General features: G+C 40.7%; 1 protein-coding gene across 3 annotated transcripts in view; it reads right to left on the bottom strand.

Annotated features, from left to right (window-relative positions):
• Positions 1-17,665, bottom strand: part of hivep1 (HIVEP zinc finger 1) — a 73,076-nt gene that overhangs the window by 16,503 nt on the left and 38,908 nt on the right. For all 3 annotated transcript variants that reach the window (XM_037794172.1, XM_037794171.1, XM_037794170.1), the window contains exon 3: positions 1,190-1,243. In XM_037794172.1, coding sequence (XP_037650100.1) covers positions 1,190-1,243 — 54 coding nt within the window. The remainder of the gene's footprint in view (positions 1-1,189; positions 1,244-17,665) is intronic.

Raw genomic sequence — 17,665 nt, 5'->3', positions numbered from 1 at the left:
AGTATTGAGGTTGAAATGTTTTAGAATACAAATAGTTCCTATAGCGTCTAAGAGTACAAATGGTAGTAATCATTATGTTTAATCTGCGTTACGATAAAGAGGAGATCCTTGGAATATATTTCCCTGGCCCCAAAAAGTTTGAGAACCCCTGGTTTATTTTATTTGATATGGATCTCACAGTAGCATTAAAATTGTAACATACATTTATGCAAAAGCACCAGATACACTGTGTTTAGTGTTTGTAGCAAAACGCTAATTTACACTAACACCTGTACACTGGAGGCTTTTTTTAAAATAGTTAAAATAGAAAAAAAAGATACAAAATACATACACAAAAATATCAAATACAGATGTGTCTATGGTGGTATTAGGCGTGCAAACAATGTTGTTTCTCATTTTAGCCATAATTTAATATCTCTACCCATTTCTTAATCTATATTTTGTATTAATAATCTGAATCTGCAAAGTAACTAAAGTTGTCAAATGATTGTAGTGGAGAATAAGGGTTTTTTGCCTCCAATTTGCAGACGAGTAGAAGTATGAAGTAGCATCAAATGGAAATACTCAAGTAAAATACAAGTACCTGAAAAATATACAGTACTTGAGTAGATGTACTTAGTTACATTCCACCACTGATAGAAACATTTTCCGAAAAAGATTGTTTTCTTTGAAGCAAAAATATTTTTACTGCAATGATTTAACTTTCTGCAGAATAAAAACACAAGAACACATTCAGACCAAATATATTAAAAACAAAGTTTGTGCCACCCTGCTATTGTAAAAATATTCACTCAGGAATGTAAAAGCCAAATAAAACTTTATATATTGCAAATAGTTTTACTGAAAAAGAAAAAATAATAAGACTCCTGCAGAGATCCAGATGCTGCACATCAACTAGTTACCAAATATTATTATTATTAACTTCACTTACATGTAAATACAGCATTCTTTAAAGGACAAAATAAATAAATCAATAATGGTTTTAATTAAATTACAAATAAATAAAGGAAAAAAAATCAATGCTGCAATGCACCTCTAACAAAAAAATGTTTTTTTTTGCTTTTAGTGAAAAATCTAATTTCATTCTTTAATGCTATAAAAACAAATTCAAAAGAAAAAGAGAAATCATTTCTTCTTAAAAAAACAACAAACAACTTTTAATTTAAAGTCTTGATAATACATCTCTTACCTTTCTGTGAGCCTTTGGGGTCTTTGAGCTCTTTCTGTGCCTCTTCGATTTTATCTGTAAGCAAAGAACAGAAACCATTTTCAGCACAGATGCAGGCAGACTCTCGCTGCACGGCGACGGCGGTGCAGAACGTTCAACTAATGATACTGGGGATTCTTCCCACACGGCTGCAGCAGGACGAAGGTCTTTTCAAATGAAAAACAGATATTCTTCCATAGCTGAGAGAGAGAGAGAGAGAGAGAGAGAGAGAGAGAGAGAGAGAGAGAGAGAACTATTCCATTATGGAAACTACTGTAATTATGAAGGGGGGGAGCCCTGTGTGCACACACACACACACACACACACACACACAATAACACAACCATGCAAGCACACCCACTTATAAAAATAAAAGCGTGAGTATATATACAGGTTAAATTTGCAAACAAGTCACTATGGCGGGTTCATTCTCATTATCACAGATCGCTCACCCACAGATCAGTTTGCATATTAAATACCATTCACACCCCTCGGGGAAGTTTTATATGTCATAATCATCACCCACAATGCAGCAGGTGAAGAACCTGTTTCTGTGTAAACCGTATGGATGTGTGGGAGGTGGCGCAGTATTAACGTTGTGTTACTGTAATCAATATCAATTAGATGCGCTGGCTCAATGTGGCGTGAATGGGTTTATACACACAGAGGAGCAGAGGCTTCCTTCAGGGTCTCTACCACAGGCTGTGGGAGTGTGTGTGCGTCATGAATGTGCACATGCATGTCCGAGTCATTAGCTTTAATTCTACTGGGAGACACTAGAGGTGAGTAGGGTAAAAAGAAAACAACTAATAGATTTCGCCATGAAACTTCCCCAGTTGATGACTTACGTTAAGATAATTATTTTTTGTATTACAAGTTTTCTGAAAATGTATGTTTAAATATGCAAATGAGTCATTATCTTATTAAATATGCACTAATTTGTATACATTTCCAGAACAGACATGTGAACATTGGATAAAGCTTTATTAAAAATTATTGTTATACTTTGTTGACATATTAGTCAAAGTTTTTACTGAGTGGATTTTTTTTTTTTATCACTCCATAAATCTGAAAATTCAGCCATAAAATATCAATTTTCGCCATGTTTTTAGGAATAAAATGTTATATAAATCCGGCTATGAATGATGTATGAACAATCAATATGTCAGTAAAAACCTTCAGAATATAGATAAGAATGAAACTAGAAAGTTTGGTGTATGTAAGTGCTGCTGATGTGGAGATTTCTGGTTCAGTCTGAGAAAAAAAAACGAATTTTGAGAAAATGGCCTTTTATTGTTGACACTACAGGTGAATAGGGTAAAAATGTTAAATAATAGATATCGCCATGAAACTTCCCCGGTTGATTACTGACGTTAAGACAATTATTTTTTGTATTACAAGTTTTGAAATATTATGTTTAAATATGCAAATGAAACATTATCTAAGGCTAACTTTTGGTGAATTTAGGAGAAATCTACAGACCGGATAGACAAAGTAGTAAAGTAAAAACATAAATTTGTATTTTGTGATGTTTTCTCTCCACTAGTCTGAAAAACATGAAACAAAATAGCCTAAAATCTCAAAATTGACCTGTGCATGAAAAACATTGTTTTTGCCAGGTGTGTCTGTCTACCCTTAAAAATATTTCTAGTTTAAACAACAGGCAAAAATGTGAACAATACAAATACCCAGATTATTAAAACAATATTTACAGTGCAAACTCTGGTTTGCTTTTCCTTATTACTTTGAGGAAATCTGGTGCACCAACAGAATCTTTTTCGGATTTTCTCCCTATTTTTCTCTTCACTTTTTTATTATGTGAAACGTATTCTGAGCTGTGAGCTCACCACAAGACAGTTTGGTTTGCTGCAAACTGCAGTTAATCAGTTTGCTCAGAAAACAGAGCAACATGTGGATGTGCAAAGGCTTTAAAATCTACGTGAAAATTAGTTTAGACGCGTCAGGCAAAATAATGTTTTTCATGCACTGGTCAATTTTGAGATTTTGAGCTATTTTGCTTCCCTAACACGTCTTCTTTCAGACTAGTGGAAAGAAAACACATTTTTGCGTTTTCTATTTGCATTTGTAGATTTCTGCTAAATTCACCAAAAGCATTAGATAATGTTTCATTTGCATATTTAAATATCAAATTTCAGAAAACTTGTAATACAAAAAACATGATCCTATGTCCACATTTCTGTTCTGGAGATTTATGCAAATTAGTGCATATTTAATAAGATATTGCCTCATTTGCATATTTAAACATACTTTTTCAGAAAACTTGTAATACAACAAAACCTTGTCTTAATGTAAGTAATCAAGTGGGGAAGTTTCATGATGATATTTATTAGTTAACATTTTTACCCTATTCACCTGCAGAGTCTCCCCTTAAACCAATCTGCTTTCTTTGTGTAAATCTCCATGTTGGAAACTAGATGGAAAAACTAAAGCGTCTGTAGTTTCCGTGCCCTGCACATGACATTACAGTGCAAGGCGAGTCCTCGAGGACCAATGCTAACAGATTTGTCCTAGATTGCACAAACGTTAATGGAGGGTGAAAGAGGATGTTCTTCTGTGGTTCCCAAAAATCACAGCGCCGATGCCGGGAATACTCGGAGGAGGGGGTGGAACACGAGCGGGCCGTGGAAGAGGTCAGTAGATTATGTCATCATATGTGTGTGTGTTACTATAGTCACACCCTTCTCCATCTCCCTCTGTATCCCAGGCACACGCCACACATTACATAATGCGTCCCCACCCCTCCCTGCGCTGCCGTGGAGCAAAACAAAGGCACCCTGCCAGCGGAAACACAGCAACCGAGGCTCATGAGGAGAGGGCAGAGTGTTTGTTTATGTCTCAGGCAGAAAGGTATGTCTATTTGCATATAAATGACCACGTGAACGCCCTCCTACGACAGGAATCAGTTCAGGTTGTGCTTTCCTGGCAGCGACTCAGAGAGGATCCCGCAGCTTCCCTCGTGGTTACCGCCGCGTCTCAACCTCACAGCTTCCTCAAGCAAATGCCTGTTATTGCAAAACCAATTTGAGATAATAAATGCTTATTTTAGTGGTTTGGAGGTGGATTTTTTTTGCGAGCATATGCTTCATTGTTTGCACAGCTTGATACATATGTCTTGTATTAGACCGCACTGGCAAACCGAGGCGTAAGTGATTACTGCCCAACAAAAATCGTATTAGTGGTTGTGTATGGTAGGAGACCAGAGTGTAAGCTATTATGGATCGGATCGCGTTTCTTACATAACAAGCCACAAAGAAGACCCCTCACGCTGAATGACACCCATGAAGCGAAGCTCTGGAGCATGGAAAAGAACAGGAAACACCCACATCAGTGGAAAGGGACAAGGCAGCGCAAGGACAAAAAAATATTCCATGCACAGTGCCCTCGTTATTAAGACAGCAGGGAATGATTATAGGCTCGCTCATATTTCCCTCATTACGGCTGTTGGGCTTGCTGAGGTGGTCCGGGTGACATTACACTACATATTTCACTTGGAGGCTGTCATCATGCCATCTGAAATCTGTGTAATTGTCCTGCAACCGCAGGAAAAAACAATAGGAGGAATGGACACCAGTGTTGCGTGTCGCCGGCGATGAAAACCAGAACACACTGATGGAAACATGACCGGGAGACAAAAGAGGACCCACTTATAACTAAACTGTTTACAAGTGTGGTCTTAAACAAAACAGAACGAATACTGTACTTTACATACTGCAGACAAGTTATTCCTTTTTTCGTTAAAGCTCCTTCTGACCAATAAATGACACACAAATTATCAAGAATCTGCAAAGCACATTGAACCACTCACATCAGGGGTTCAGTAGGCTGTGAGCTAAAAGCATCCAACAGTAGAGTATAAGTCAATACACTTAAACATGTGGCTCTGATATTACATCTTACTTTAATCCAGGGCTGTCAGAGTTAACCCGATAATAGCATGTCAATGCAAATTCGTTTTAATGCCACTAATTTCTTTAACCCTCTAACGCAATTGATCTTTCTGAGGTTTTAACGGGCTCAGTTTTAAAGCTGAAAATACCGGCATCATATGAACTACCTCAGGAATCCATTGGTACTAACCATGTCATACTAGCTCGTCGCTAAGGAGGCTGAATAACGCTCCGAACTTACGCTAAACTTTGGCGAGGAAAAACTGGCATGGCCATTTTCAAAGGGGTCCCTTGACCTCTGACCTCAAGATATGTGAATGTAAATGTGTTCTATGGGTACCCACGAGTCTCCCCTTCACAGACATGCCCACTTTATGATAATCACATGCAGATTTCAAGTCAAGTCAGCACACTGACACACTGACAGCTGTTGTTGCCTGTTGGGCTGCAGTTTGCCATGTTATGATTTGTGCATATTTGTAATGCTAAATGCAGTACCTGTGAGGGTTTCTGGACAATATTTGTCATTGTTTTGTGTTGTTAATTGATTTACAATAATAAATATATACAGACATTTGCAGAAAGTAAGCATATTTGCCCACTCCCATGTTGATAAGAGTATTAAATACTTGACAAATCTCCCTTTAAGGTACATTTTGAACAAATAAAAAATGTGCGATTAATTTACGATTAATCGCAATTAAATAATTTAATTGATTGACAGCCCTAGCAGAAGGACAACCACTGTTGTCATGGCGGCCACGGCTAATGCATGAGCTAATGCAAAATGCGAAGAGTAAAGTAGTTGTAAGATGGACCTCAGAAATGGAGGGCCAACTTAATTTGTGGCAACAACATGAGCGTTTATACATGACTCCATCCATCCATCCATCCATCCATCCATCCATCCATCCATCGCTAATTCTTCCTGCCCATCATCCACCATGTTTGTTTACAGTAAAGTCACGTTTGAACGTGAGAGATTTTGCAGGATTTCTTTCTGTTAAATTTAACGTAACATGTCGTTATGTGTGGGGTCTCGCATTTTCATAATCTATCAAGATCTGAAAAATCTATTTAAGGGGTTAAGGTAGGCTGTGAGCAAAAAGCATCGGAAGCATCTGACTGTCTTTCAGTAGAATATGAGTCAATACACTTAAACACGTGGTTGTGATATTACATCTTAGAGATTCATCAACACCTGACCCGTCTTGTTTAGTCATCTTTCCCTCCTCTATCTACCACCTGACCCCTCTAATGACTCTCCTTCTGTAGCGTCCTACAAAGACTCGAGATCTTTGATCTGTGCAACGTGACATCTGAGAATACGCGAGGAGTGGGCGGGTACACGTCAATTAAGCAGGAGTTTGTGGGCGAGGGGAGTCGGTCTCCTCTCTGGTCGCTGTCATGACAACCACGAATCTTTAATGCCCCTCCGTCTTCCATGCGTGCATCTCCCAGCCCACTCCTCTCCCTGCACAGTCGAGGACGACTAGGAAATGGGATTATTTGCGCCCCCGAGTGCCAAACGTGACGTCGCTGCGGAGGAAACGTGCATGCTTTTTGAATCCCCAACGCCCACCCGATGTGAATTTACAACCCGTCAGCTGTGGTCGCTCAGTGGGAGGGGAAGCCCATCTCCAACTCCATTAAGGCGTCTGACTGACAATTATCAGTGGAGACGTAGCCGCGGATACAAACGCATGCTAATGAGCTGGAGCGCCAACTCGCCTCTGGAAAGTGGACTTAATAAACCAAACTTCTGCGTGGAACTGTCTAATGAATAACAATATTACATTACAGCAAAGTGGCAACTTCAACCCACATGGAGCAGCAGCAGCAGCACAACTGCATCTCCTTGACACCGGATCCCCCCTGAGAGCCCCCTTCTGCCTGTTGGCCGACAAATAACCACCAGGCTCCACACACCCTCCTCCTCCCCCTCGCTGCCAGCCTGTAACACATTCATATTTTGCTCGACAGCCTGCCCTGCTGGGCCTCAACATGCCAAATGGCGGCCGTCAACGGCAGTCCATATGCACGACGTTCACGTGTCTCAGATGGCCCCGACGGCCCGGCTTCAGCTCTCCTTGCTAGCATCAAAGATATATGTTTGAGGAGGGGGGGGTTGTTTTGCTAAAACAGCATCTGTGAGGGTTGAGGTGTCATCAGTATGCGTGACACTACACCAGTATACCAGCAACAAGCGCCTGAACAATGCCAGTGGACCACAGTGTGTGGGCAGATGGGCGTCCACCAGCGATCATGATGTAAACGCTGCAGCGGATCGCTTTATCTCACCATATTTAATGCTTTAGGACAGACTGCATTGGAAGTGTTAAAGGTTGAAGCCGTGCGCCTGTTAGTGTGGAGCAAGCTGTCGATATAACACACGAGCATGCAGTGATAGCAGGTTGATGTCTGGGTGCACTGCCAGCTGGATGTGGACCGCACGGCGTAGCAAACCAAACAACTGCTGTGGTGTTCGGAGAGGAAGAGGAGGAAGAGATGCCTCGGCAGGCTGAAGATGACGAGATGGGAGGCGGCAGCTGCCCCCTTCTTCCCCGTCACTGAGCGGGAGGGAGATGGAGATTATGTAACTGGAGCAACTTCACCAGCCTGATGTACAACGTCCCAGCAGTGTGCAAACACACACGCATCAAACACCCCCCTCGCAGTGGCTGATGCATTCTTACAACCATCACGAACAAAGACATCTTTCAGTAAACAAAAACAGACGGAAACCTAAATGTAGAGATGAGATGATAAGTCCATTAATCAGCAACTATTTTGGTATTTCATCAATTGTTTAAGTCGTTCTCCAAGAAAAAATAACAGATATTCTCTGGTTCCAGCTTCTGGATTTACAGCTTTTGTTTGTCTTATGTGATAGACTGTTGGTCGGATAAAAATGATCTTGAGGGTGATTTTTGCTCGTGACATTGTACAGCCCAGCAGGTTAATCAATAATGACTATAATAGTTAATTGCAGCCCTCTAACCCGTTAATACATTTTAAATTCATCTGCAACAATTCTGACTTTAGGATGGATTATTTAAAGGTACAGTGTGGAGGATTTGGCGGCATCTCCGTGCGGTTGCAGATTGCAACCAACTGGGTACCGCTCACTCCTCCCTTTCTACGACTGCGGTGCCACCGAGAGCAAAACTGTGGTTACGCCGTTTACCTCTCTCAGAGGAAGTCAGACGGTTAGGCAGTTTTACACTCTGCGGGCGGCTCACGTTACCGCAGTTTCGCAAGCGTGTTCGAGAACTACGGCGGCCTTCAGGCAATGTAAAAATGTGAAAGGCTCTCTCTAGAGCCAGTGTTTGGTTTGTCCGTTCTGGGCTACTGTAGAAACATGGCGGAGCAACATGGCGGACTCTATGTAGATATGAAGGGCTCATTCAAAGCTAACGAAAACACAACCACATTCTTAGTTTCAGGTGATTATACACTAATGAAAACATAGTTATGAATATTATATTCCATTTCTCATACACATTGGTACTTTAAGTAATTTTTCAAGGAAAGAATTCAATGCTTTAGTTTGTCTTATATAATGTCTGGGCCGGTTGGAGCAATTCTCATGACAATAACTCTATTATTAAACAAGGACGTCTCCTCCTGTAAAAGTCATAACACCAGCTGGGAGATGCATGAACTCTGCAGACCTCCCCGTCACCTTTAAAGGGAAGTGTGTTGATCTTATCTCGGCTTTTTCTTCCTGTGGCCTGTGGAGGAGACGCAGCATTTCTGCAGCCCTCAGCAGCTGACCTGTGCAATAAGCGGCCATAAGGGTTACTGTCAGCATCTGACACATTCTTTATCTTCGCGGACACGCCCATACGAAGAGACGGCCTTGAGGGAGACCAACCGCTCTGAAAGCAGAGCCGAGACCGAGAGACTCACATGAGTGCTACAGGAAGTGCTCTCGCCGACAGACGATGATGCAGAGAAGAGGAATCCCCCCCACCCCTCCCACCTCGCCATACCGAGAGTGTCCCATTACCCTGCAGTCCATCATCATCAGCTGGCTTAGAGGGGAGCACAAAGTGACTTCCCTCCCTCTCCCTCCTCACATTAGCCGGACTGAGAGCCGGTCTGACTCGCTCTATCAAATGTAATCGACACAAAAGGACGGAGATAGAGAAGATGAAAGATGGAGACGGAGGCAGATGGAGCCTCAAGACAAATAAAATATTCTCATAGTAGTGCTTAAACAAGGACATTTTGATAATCAATTAATTGTTTAACTCTGTGTTCATGCTATATCGTTCAGATCATTATGTACGAGCAAAATCTAATATGAAGTGTTTGCAGCTGGAGTCACTTTTTAAGCTTTTGAAATGGAGTGACTACAAGGCTGGGGAAGTCTGGATGACATATCAATGAAGCATTATCGTCTTTTATCAGGGAAAAACTATTATATTTACTGCTTCCATTTTCTCAAATGTGGAAGCTTTCTGCTTTCCTCGGTTTTAAGTTGTTGTAAATTGAATATCTTGGAGTTTTGTATGGACCTGTTCAGGGTGTACCCCGCCCTCACCCAACGTCAGCTGGGATAGGCTCCAAATGAATAATGAAAAATACCTTTCATAATGTCTTTAAGTCCAAAATAAGGGATGCATTGATCGGATCGGATATTTGATTCAAATAGCTGGATCTGATATCGGTGACAATGGGGCCGATCTATTCAATTCAATTCTATGTTTATATACTACATGCATTATAAACTGTAATATTAATTCTTGTTTAAGTTTTGACCAATTTATTGCTGCATTAAAAAGGTTTATATTTGTAATTTCTGTTAATTTTAAAGGTTTTTTTTACCAAAGTTGCTGGTGTACTATTTATGATTTTAATAACAAATACAATTAAATTAATTTATTAATTTGTTACATTTTGTTTTACAAAGTTAAGAAAGCGATGTTTAAGTCCATCCTGATGTTGCTTTACACAGAAATGAATGATCCCAGTCACTTCCACACAGTGAGGCATACAGCTAATTAATTAAACACTGGTATCGGAGCGGTGCTCGGTATCGATACCAAAGCCAAGGTATCGCTATCGGTATCGGGACTGAAAAAGTCAGATCAGTGCATCACTAATTCGGAGCAGAATCAAACATTTTAAAGTGATATAAGAGCAACAAGGAGAGCAGGAAGAGGATTAAGGTGGGAGGCAGCAGTCGAGCCTCCTTTGTGCAGCACGTTGAATGGAAATGATGGAGCCAGGGCAAAAAAAATAAATAGAGCCTTAACTAGAGCTTTGGGCGGACAACCTTTTAATAATGTATGTTTATAAAAAGATGAAGAGATGCCAATCTTGTTCACAAACACACAAGATGAACAAGCAGAAATATGGACTTATTCGAGTTACCTGTCCCATTTTCTATAATAATAATAAAAAGAAGAAAAAGAATTAGAGGATATGTTTGGAGGCAAAGTCATTACTCCTTCCCTCTTAATAATTTGTGATGAAGCTGCAAACAGCCAGTAAACAAATGAAATATTGATCACACACAGACCAAGACAGTGGTTTGGTATCTGTACAGTACTGCTGCCCCCGCAGGAAACTGTAGGTGGAAGAAGCAGCAGACTGGAGGCCACTGATTATTGGGACTGCGTGGGCACCCTTGTGAAAAATTGATATAACGAGAACTCTACTGGGTGGGTAGAGAAGTGTGTGTGTGTGTGTGTGTGTGTGTGTAGGGGGGTTTAATGGTGCGGGCGGAGATGAACGTGAATGTGAATTATACCTCTTCCATCTTTTTCAGACCACACACATTTCACTTTCCCCCCCAAAAAAAACTGCCTGCACTGAAATAGACAAGAAAGAGCCAGACTCCAAACACAATACAGAGGAGCAGCGCCAAGAAACACTAAATAATGATTTCCTTCCCTCGCAGTCACAAATCACGGAAAGGTGTGAAGCCTGTAAAGCCGGTTTTATTTAGGATGTAGTAAAAAGAAACCACAAGCTGCCCTGAAGAGAATCTGCAACATGCAATTACAGTCATTATCGATTTAGTCTTTTTTCCAATTAATGAATCAACCTGGGGGGTCTTGAGATCATTAACAAGATATTCAAGCAGACACAAAATTCTGATCTTAAAATTGAAACTTGATTTCTAGCCTTTTAAAAATGATTCAAACAAAGCAAGGGGAGAAAAAAATATCATTCTTAAAGTTAAACTTGTCAGAAATGGTCAAAATATGCAACCGATTATGAGGGATAACGAGCCAAAAAACGTTGGGAAACACTGATTTAGAATAATTTAAAAAGTAAAAAAAAAAAAAAACACAAGTTTTCCTAGAATCCAAGGCAACATCTTCAAATTGTTATCTGAGTAAACAATCGAAAAAACCCAAAGATATTCAGTTAACTATCATATAAAACAGAGGAAAGCAGTATTCATATCCTTAACTTAAAGGACCAGTGTGTAGCATTTTGGGGGATCTATTGGCAGAAATGGAATATAATATTAATAAGTATGTTTTCTTTAGTGTATAATCACCTGAAAATAAGAAACATTGTGTTTTCGTTACCTTAGCATGAACTGTTTATATCTACATACGGAGCGGGTCCTCTTCACGGAGCCGGCCGCCGTGCTTCTACAGTATCCCAGAACGTACAAAACTAACTCTAACTCTAGAGAGGGACATTCACTCCTACATGCTCGGGAGAAGTTTCAGTCGGTTGCAATCTGCAACCGCACCACTAGATGTCACCAAATCCTACACACTGCACCTTTAAAGTAAAAGTACCAATACCACAAATAAGCAAAACACTCCATTAAAAATAAAAGTTCTGCATTAAAAATAGTAAGAATTATCAGGAAAATGTACCTAAAGTATCAAAAGTAATATACGAATATGAAAATAATAAGAATATTATTACTATTAGAACATTATTGTGTGAGTAGCATTTTACGGTTTCATTTCTAATTATTTGATATAGGGCTGTAACCAGTAGTATTTTCATCCTGGATTAATCCGCCGACCGTTTCCTTGATCAATCCATCAATTGTTTGGTTTGAAAACATCAGAAAATAGTGAGAAATGCACCCAAATTATTAAATTTACCGTAACTGAAGACAAAGAAAAACAGCAAATTGTAACATTTGAGTAGCTGAAAATATCAGTTATGTAGTGGAGTAAAAGTATAAAGTAGAGGGACATTTTCTTATTGTTTTTTAAAAAGTTACTACTAATAATTTACACCTACTGCTCTATAATAAAAAGTCCTACCTGAACTTTTCGCTTTATATTCCTGTCTGCTGGAGCCCAACTGCTTCAGATAAGACGTGAAAACAGTCATTGAAATTCAGCAGCGAGTCCTCGACTGTACACAAACACCCACTTCTTTCTTCCTTTCTTTACGGAGGCTAAAAAAAAAAAAAGTGGAAGTAAAACAAGCCGCACGTCAAACTTCATCCAGTCAGCGTCTCGAGTTCCCCCTCCGGGTTGTGAGGTTCTGTGACACAGAACTAACGGAGCTCAGCGACTGACGGCCGGTGTGTTGACGGGCCTCATGGGACACGAAGCACGTTTCATACGCTTCAGAGCGAAAAATACAAATTTTGCACACGTACAGTGAGCTCTGTGCGTCAGCCGAAGAAGAAGAAGAAGAAGAAGAAAAAGAAAAAGAAGAAGAAGAAGAAGAGTTTGTTTCTTTATTATTGTAACTTAGCTACGCTATGAAACTTGCTTAAATAAGAGATTAATTCTACAGCTCTATGACAACTGGGTAATTCGATTTGCTGAGGAAGACCGTGCAATATGATCAAAAGCTCCAGAACAGTTACTGAATGGACGTTGAGCTGAGATTGTTTTTGCCAACGACTTCTTTCCAAGGTCAAGAAATCATTTTCAGTCTCCATTAAAGTGAATATATTTGGGGCATTTCCCCCTAAATGTTACACATTGTTCCTTTAATTGCTGAGAGTCACACAAAGGCAGCCAGTTAGCTTAGCTTAGCATAAAGACTGGAAACAGGTAGAAACAGCTAGCATGACTATCCAAAGGTAACAAAATCCACCTATACCAGCATCTCTAAAGCTCATTAATTAACAGGTTACATCTCGTTTGTTGGACTCTGTCTCGGCCAGGAGCCGTTGCCAGGCAACCAACAGAGACTCCAGGAAGTAACTAGTCCCAATCAAGAAATAGTCGGATACATTATGGTCATCCAAATTGTCCTTTTTACACTGTTTTTTGTACGGATTAAAGAAACAGGATAAATATATACAACATGTTAATTAGTGAGTTTTAGAGATGCTGATGTTGTTACCTCTGGACGGAGCAAGGCTAGCAGTTTCTACCCGTTTCCAGTCTTTATGCTAAGCTAAGTTAACCGGCTGCTTGCTGCAGCTTCATATTTGTGCGACTCTCAGCGATTAAAGGACCAGTGTGTAACATTTAGGGGGGATCTATTGGCAGAAAAGGAATATGATATTAATAAGTTCATTTTTTTTAGTGTATAATCACCTGAAAAAAGGAATCGTTGTGTTATTACCTTAGAATGAGCCGTTTATATCTACATACAGAGCCGGACGCCATGTTTCTACAGTAGCTCAGAACGGACAAACCAAACACTGGCTCTAGATAGGACCATTTGCGTTTTTGCGTCGGCTACTGTAGTTCTCCTACACGCTTGGCACACGGGAGAAGTTTCAGTTGGTTGCAATCTGCAACCTCACCACTACATGCTGCCAAAACCTACACACTGCACCTTTAAGTGAAGAAGTATATTTCCCAAGATGTCAAACTATTCCTTAAAAAGAAGCAAACAATTGATAGAATCATTGAGAAAATAACTCGGCAGATTAAACAACAATGAAACTTGTTAATTGCAGGCCAGTTAATTGATAAACTCTTTGCCCGATGGTTGCCATACTTATATGCACAAAAAGCTAAGCACTCACCAGCTACTCCAACCACACAGTCTCTGAGAATGGAGAGCTTTATAGTAACAATTAACTACAGAAATCAAACTTGAACACAAATTAAAGCCAGGACTTACACGTCAGTCTGTTTTCTACAGAGCAGCCTGGCGTCCCGCAGCTTCTGTCAAATCAAAACTGAAAGCAGCGCTGCCTTAACTTGGAAGAACTTGTCGGTTACCGTGGCGCCACGGTTGAGTGACGGCTCACTGACTGCTTCCTGTCTGTCGCTCACTTCGACGAGAGCCCGTCTCGTTCAGTTTGACTACGGCGCAGGTGTTTTGCTGCGGACTTTTAGTAGAAGTCAAGATACACCACAAATACACCAAACTGCAGCTGCACACTCATCTGACCTCAATCTGACACCAAACATCCCATCAGCACGGAGGCTACTTTATAACAGTGAATAATGCAGGATATGTGGCTGGTTCTGAGTGTTTCACAACAGTCTATAGGACAAAATGTTCACTTCTTACCCTGTTGATGTTTCATGGAACAAACACTCACAAGCTCCTTTTGTTCGCGAACAAAAGGCAACTAGAGAAAGAACAACAAGTGTGCACACACACACACACACACACACACACACACACACACACACACACACTCCAGTGTCAACATAAGCAGTCACAAGTCTGTGTTTCCGCCCAATCAGCTGTGGCTCTGCAGCGGTGCGAGGCGGTTTTCTCCGAATAAAGTGACGAGGAGGGGAATTCCTGTAAGGCCCAGGAAGAGAGGGGGGTGAGGGAGGGAGGGAGGGAGAGAGGGAGGAGGGGAGGGCCTGCCCAAACAGAGCAGGCCGGGTGACGTCACTTAAACCGGCTTTGGCACCCTCCAGGGGATCCTTCTCTCTCTCGCGCTCTCCGCGCTCCTCTTTCTGTTTGTGTCAGAGGGGGAGGAATTTAACGTGCCCTGCCAACTGCTGGTTGCCCAACAGCTCACTCACCGGGTGAGGAAGACGTCCAACTCTCATCCTACAGCTTCTCTTTCTATTTCTTCTTAACAATGAGGTTGAATCTTAACAGTCAGATAGTTTGTTTTGGATTTAGTGTGTCTGATATGGCCGAGTCCTCTTAAAGATTCACCTTCAGACATGTTTTAATTGAATGTCTGGTCTGATTCATAATATATAATCTATATGTGTGCGTTTTGCTGTTTATCCATCACAGTATATATATTTATGTGCATACCTTTGTTCCTATATTTTAACTGCTGCACTATTTTATGTCTTTCACTTACGTGTTTATTTTTAACACATATTTGCAGGTGCTCAAACATCCAAGTAACAATAAGCAAAACACATTTTTGACTGGAGTAAGACTAACTTTTTAATGTAATATGCATTTTCCTTTCATTTCTTTGTTGCTTGTATTTTTTTCTTTTTTGATTAATAAAAGTTCAATTTGATCTAAAGTTGATTTAAGGGTCCCATATTCAAAAAAATAAGATTTTCACATCTTTTATATTATAAAGCAGGTTTAAGTGCTTTAGAAATACTGTGAAAGTATTGAAGCGCTCAATACACGGAGAAATACACACAGCCCGTATTCAGAAATTGAGCGTTTGAAACAAGCCGTTAGGATTTCTGTCCATTTGTGATGTCACAAATATACAATATTTAGACCATTACACGATTTTAAATGTAAACATTCTAAATGTGTCCCAGTTTATTTCCTGGTTACAGTGTATGTGAATGACATCAGCTGACAGGAAGTAAACATGGACCCAAACTGCCAGGCAACGCAATTCCGTTGAAATGCACTAAAACGGAGCGTTTCAGACAGAGGGTAAATACGGGTATATTCAAGCAGAGAGTATGAGCAAATTAAAGTTTTTTTTTAACATTACAGTATGTAAACATGTTCTAGTAGAAACACAAAATACAAGTATGAACCTGAAAATGAGCATGATATGGGACCTTTAATGTAAAGCATTTAAGATGCCCTATAGAGTTTCCCATGTCGGGCCTTAAAAGCAACAAACCACTACTGTTCTTTATCGTAACAGAGGAAATCCGTAAAAAAAAAAACTGAGACGCCCAGCAGCAATATTGTTCTTCTTTTAACTCCAACAAAAAAAGAAAGAAAAAAAAACATTTAAGACTGTGTGTGGGCGCAAAACCAAGAGTCTGGAAGTGAAAACTGTGCAATTTTTTAAAGTCAACATTAAATTGTGCCACTCGGTTGAAGCTGCTGTAAACACTGACTGACGGAGAGATGTTGACACTGACAGGCTGAGATAACGCTGCAGGGTTCTCAGTCAGACACCGCCTGCAGGTCACTGTGGTGGTCCATATTTAAAGGAGGGGATTCACCAAGCTCAGGGCAGACAGGCTGACAACAGACGAGCGTTATATAAACACGACTGGCCCGGCGCTAAATGACAGAAGCGTCTCCCTGAGTGACGCTCGCCTGTAGGTTTAACATCATTGTACTGGAAAAAAAGAGGAAGCTCCCTCTGCTTTATTTTTGGATTAGTCATTACGGGGAATTCTGAGGGTTTTACAGTTCGGCCGCAAAAGAGGTTCCGAAAATCAGATAAATATTTACCCAGACAACAAACGGCGTGGCCGAGCAGTTTCTGCAGCGTCATTGCCGAGGTACACAAGATAAATACATCACCGGCGACGGCTCCAGAATCAACATCATGCTCTGTAATTAGGCCGGCCAAAGCAACAGCGTGTGAGTTGGTGTTGGCGAAAAAATAAGCACTGAGTCACTGAGACGGCCTCTACTGTTCTTAAAAAATGACCTAAGGAGGGATCACTCTGCAAACACGGGCCCTGGAAGTGTTTGTGTTAGTGTGGAGAGCAGTGGAGGACACGCCACCCCGTCCCTGTGGGAACATCGGAGTTAATGACAGCTGAGCTGGTGATAATGCAACAGAGCCTGAATGAAGTAATCCAGCTAGTAACCTCTAATACTCTGCCCTCTGTGTGTGCCGGGCGTCCATTTGGGTTAAAGGTGTCTGCAAAAACACACACATAATCACACGCGTCCTCACAGTCAGTCAGCTTGAAAATAGTCATGAATTGAATAATTTTTTTCGTGCCAACAAATGTTCTCCGCATACAACTAGACGCCCACGCTGACCCCTTCATACTCTGAATACCAAACTGAAACCAATCCGAAACCACGGGAAGAAGGGGGGGGGGACACGATGAATAACAAAGCTCAATCGCAGAGTCAGACATTCAGAGAGCGCCCATCACAACCTTCTTTTCACTTGGCTTCATCTCAAAACTTTAATGCGTACAGTTGCGATCAGAACCGCATTCAGACACACACAAAGGCCACATTCAGACGTTCTTTTGTTCATCTGGAATGAGCTGATTTTTTTTTTGGTAAAAAAGGGTTTCAACTTTTTTCAGAAGCAAAATGTCAAACTGCAGTCTGAAACCAGTGCGGTCACTAAGTACAATTTTGAGATGCTTGTACTTTACTATGCTACTTTAAACTTCTACTCCACTACATTTAAAGCAGCAGTAGGTAGGAGTGGAGCAAATATGATTACAAAAAAAGTTATTTTTATTAAACGGTCACTATATCCTGACAGTGAGACAGGTAATCTGAAAAAAAATCATGTGCCTTTGTGTCCTCCGGT

The sequence above is a fragment of the Sebastes umbrosus genome, chromosome 15, assembly GCF_015220745.1.
Source record: "Sebastes umbrosus isolate fSebUmb1 chromosome 15, fSebUmb1.pri, whole genome shotgun sequence".
NCBI lineage: Eukaryota > Metazoa > Chordata > Actinopteri > Perciformes > Sebastidae > Sebastes > Sebastes umbrosus.
The sequence above is the reverse complement of the archived record's forward strand: the minus strand, read 5'-3'. Positions and strand labels throughout refer to the sequence as shown.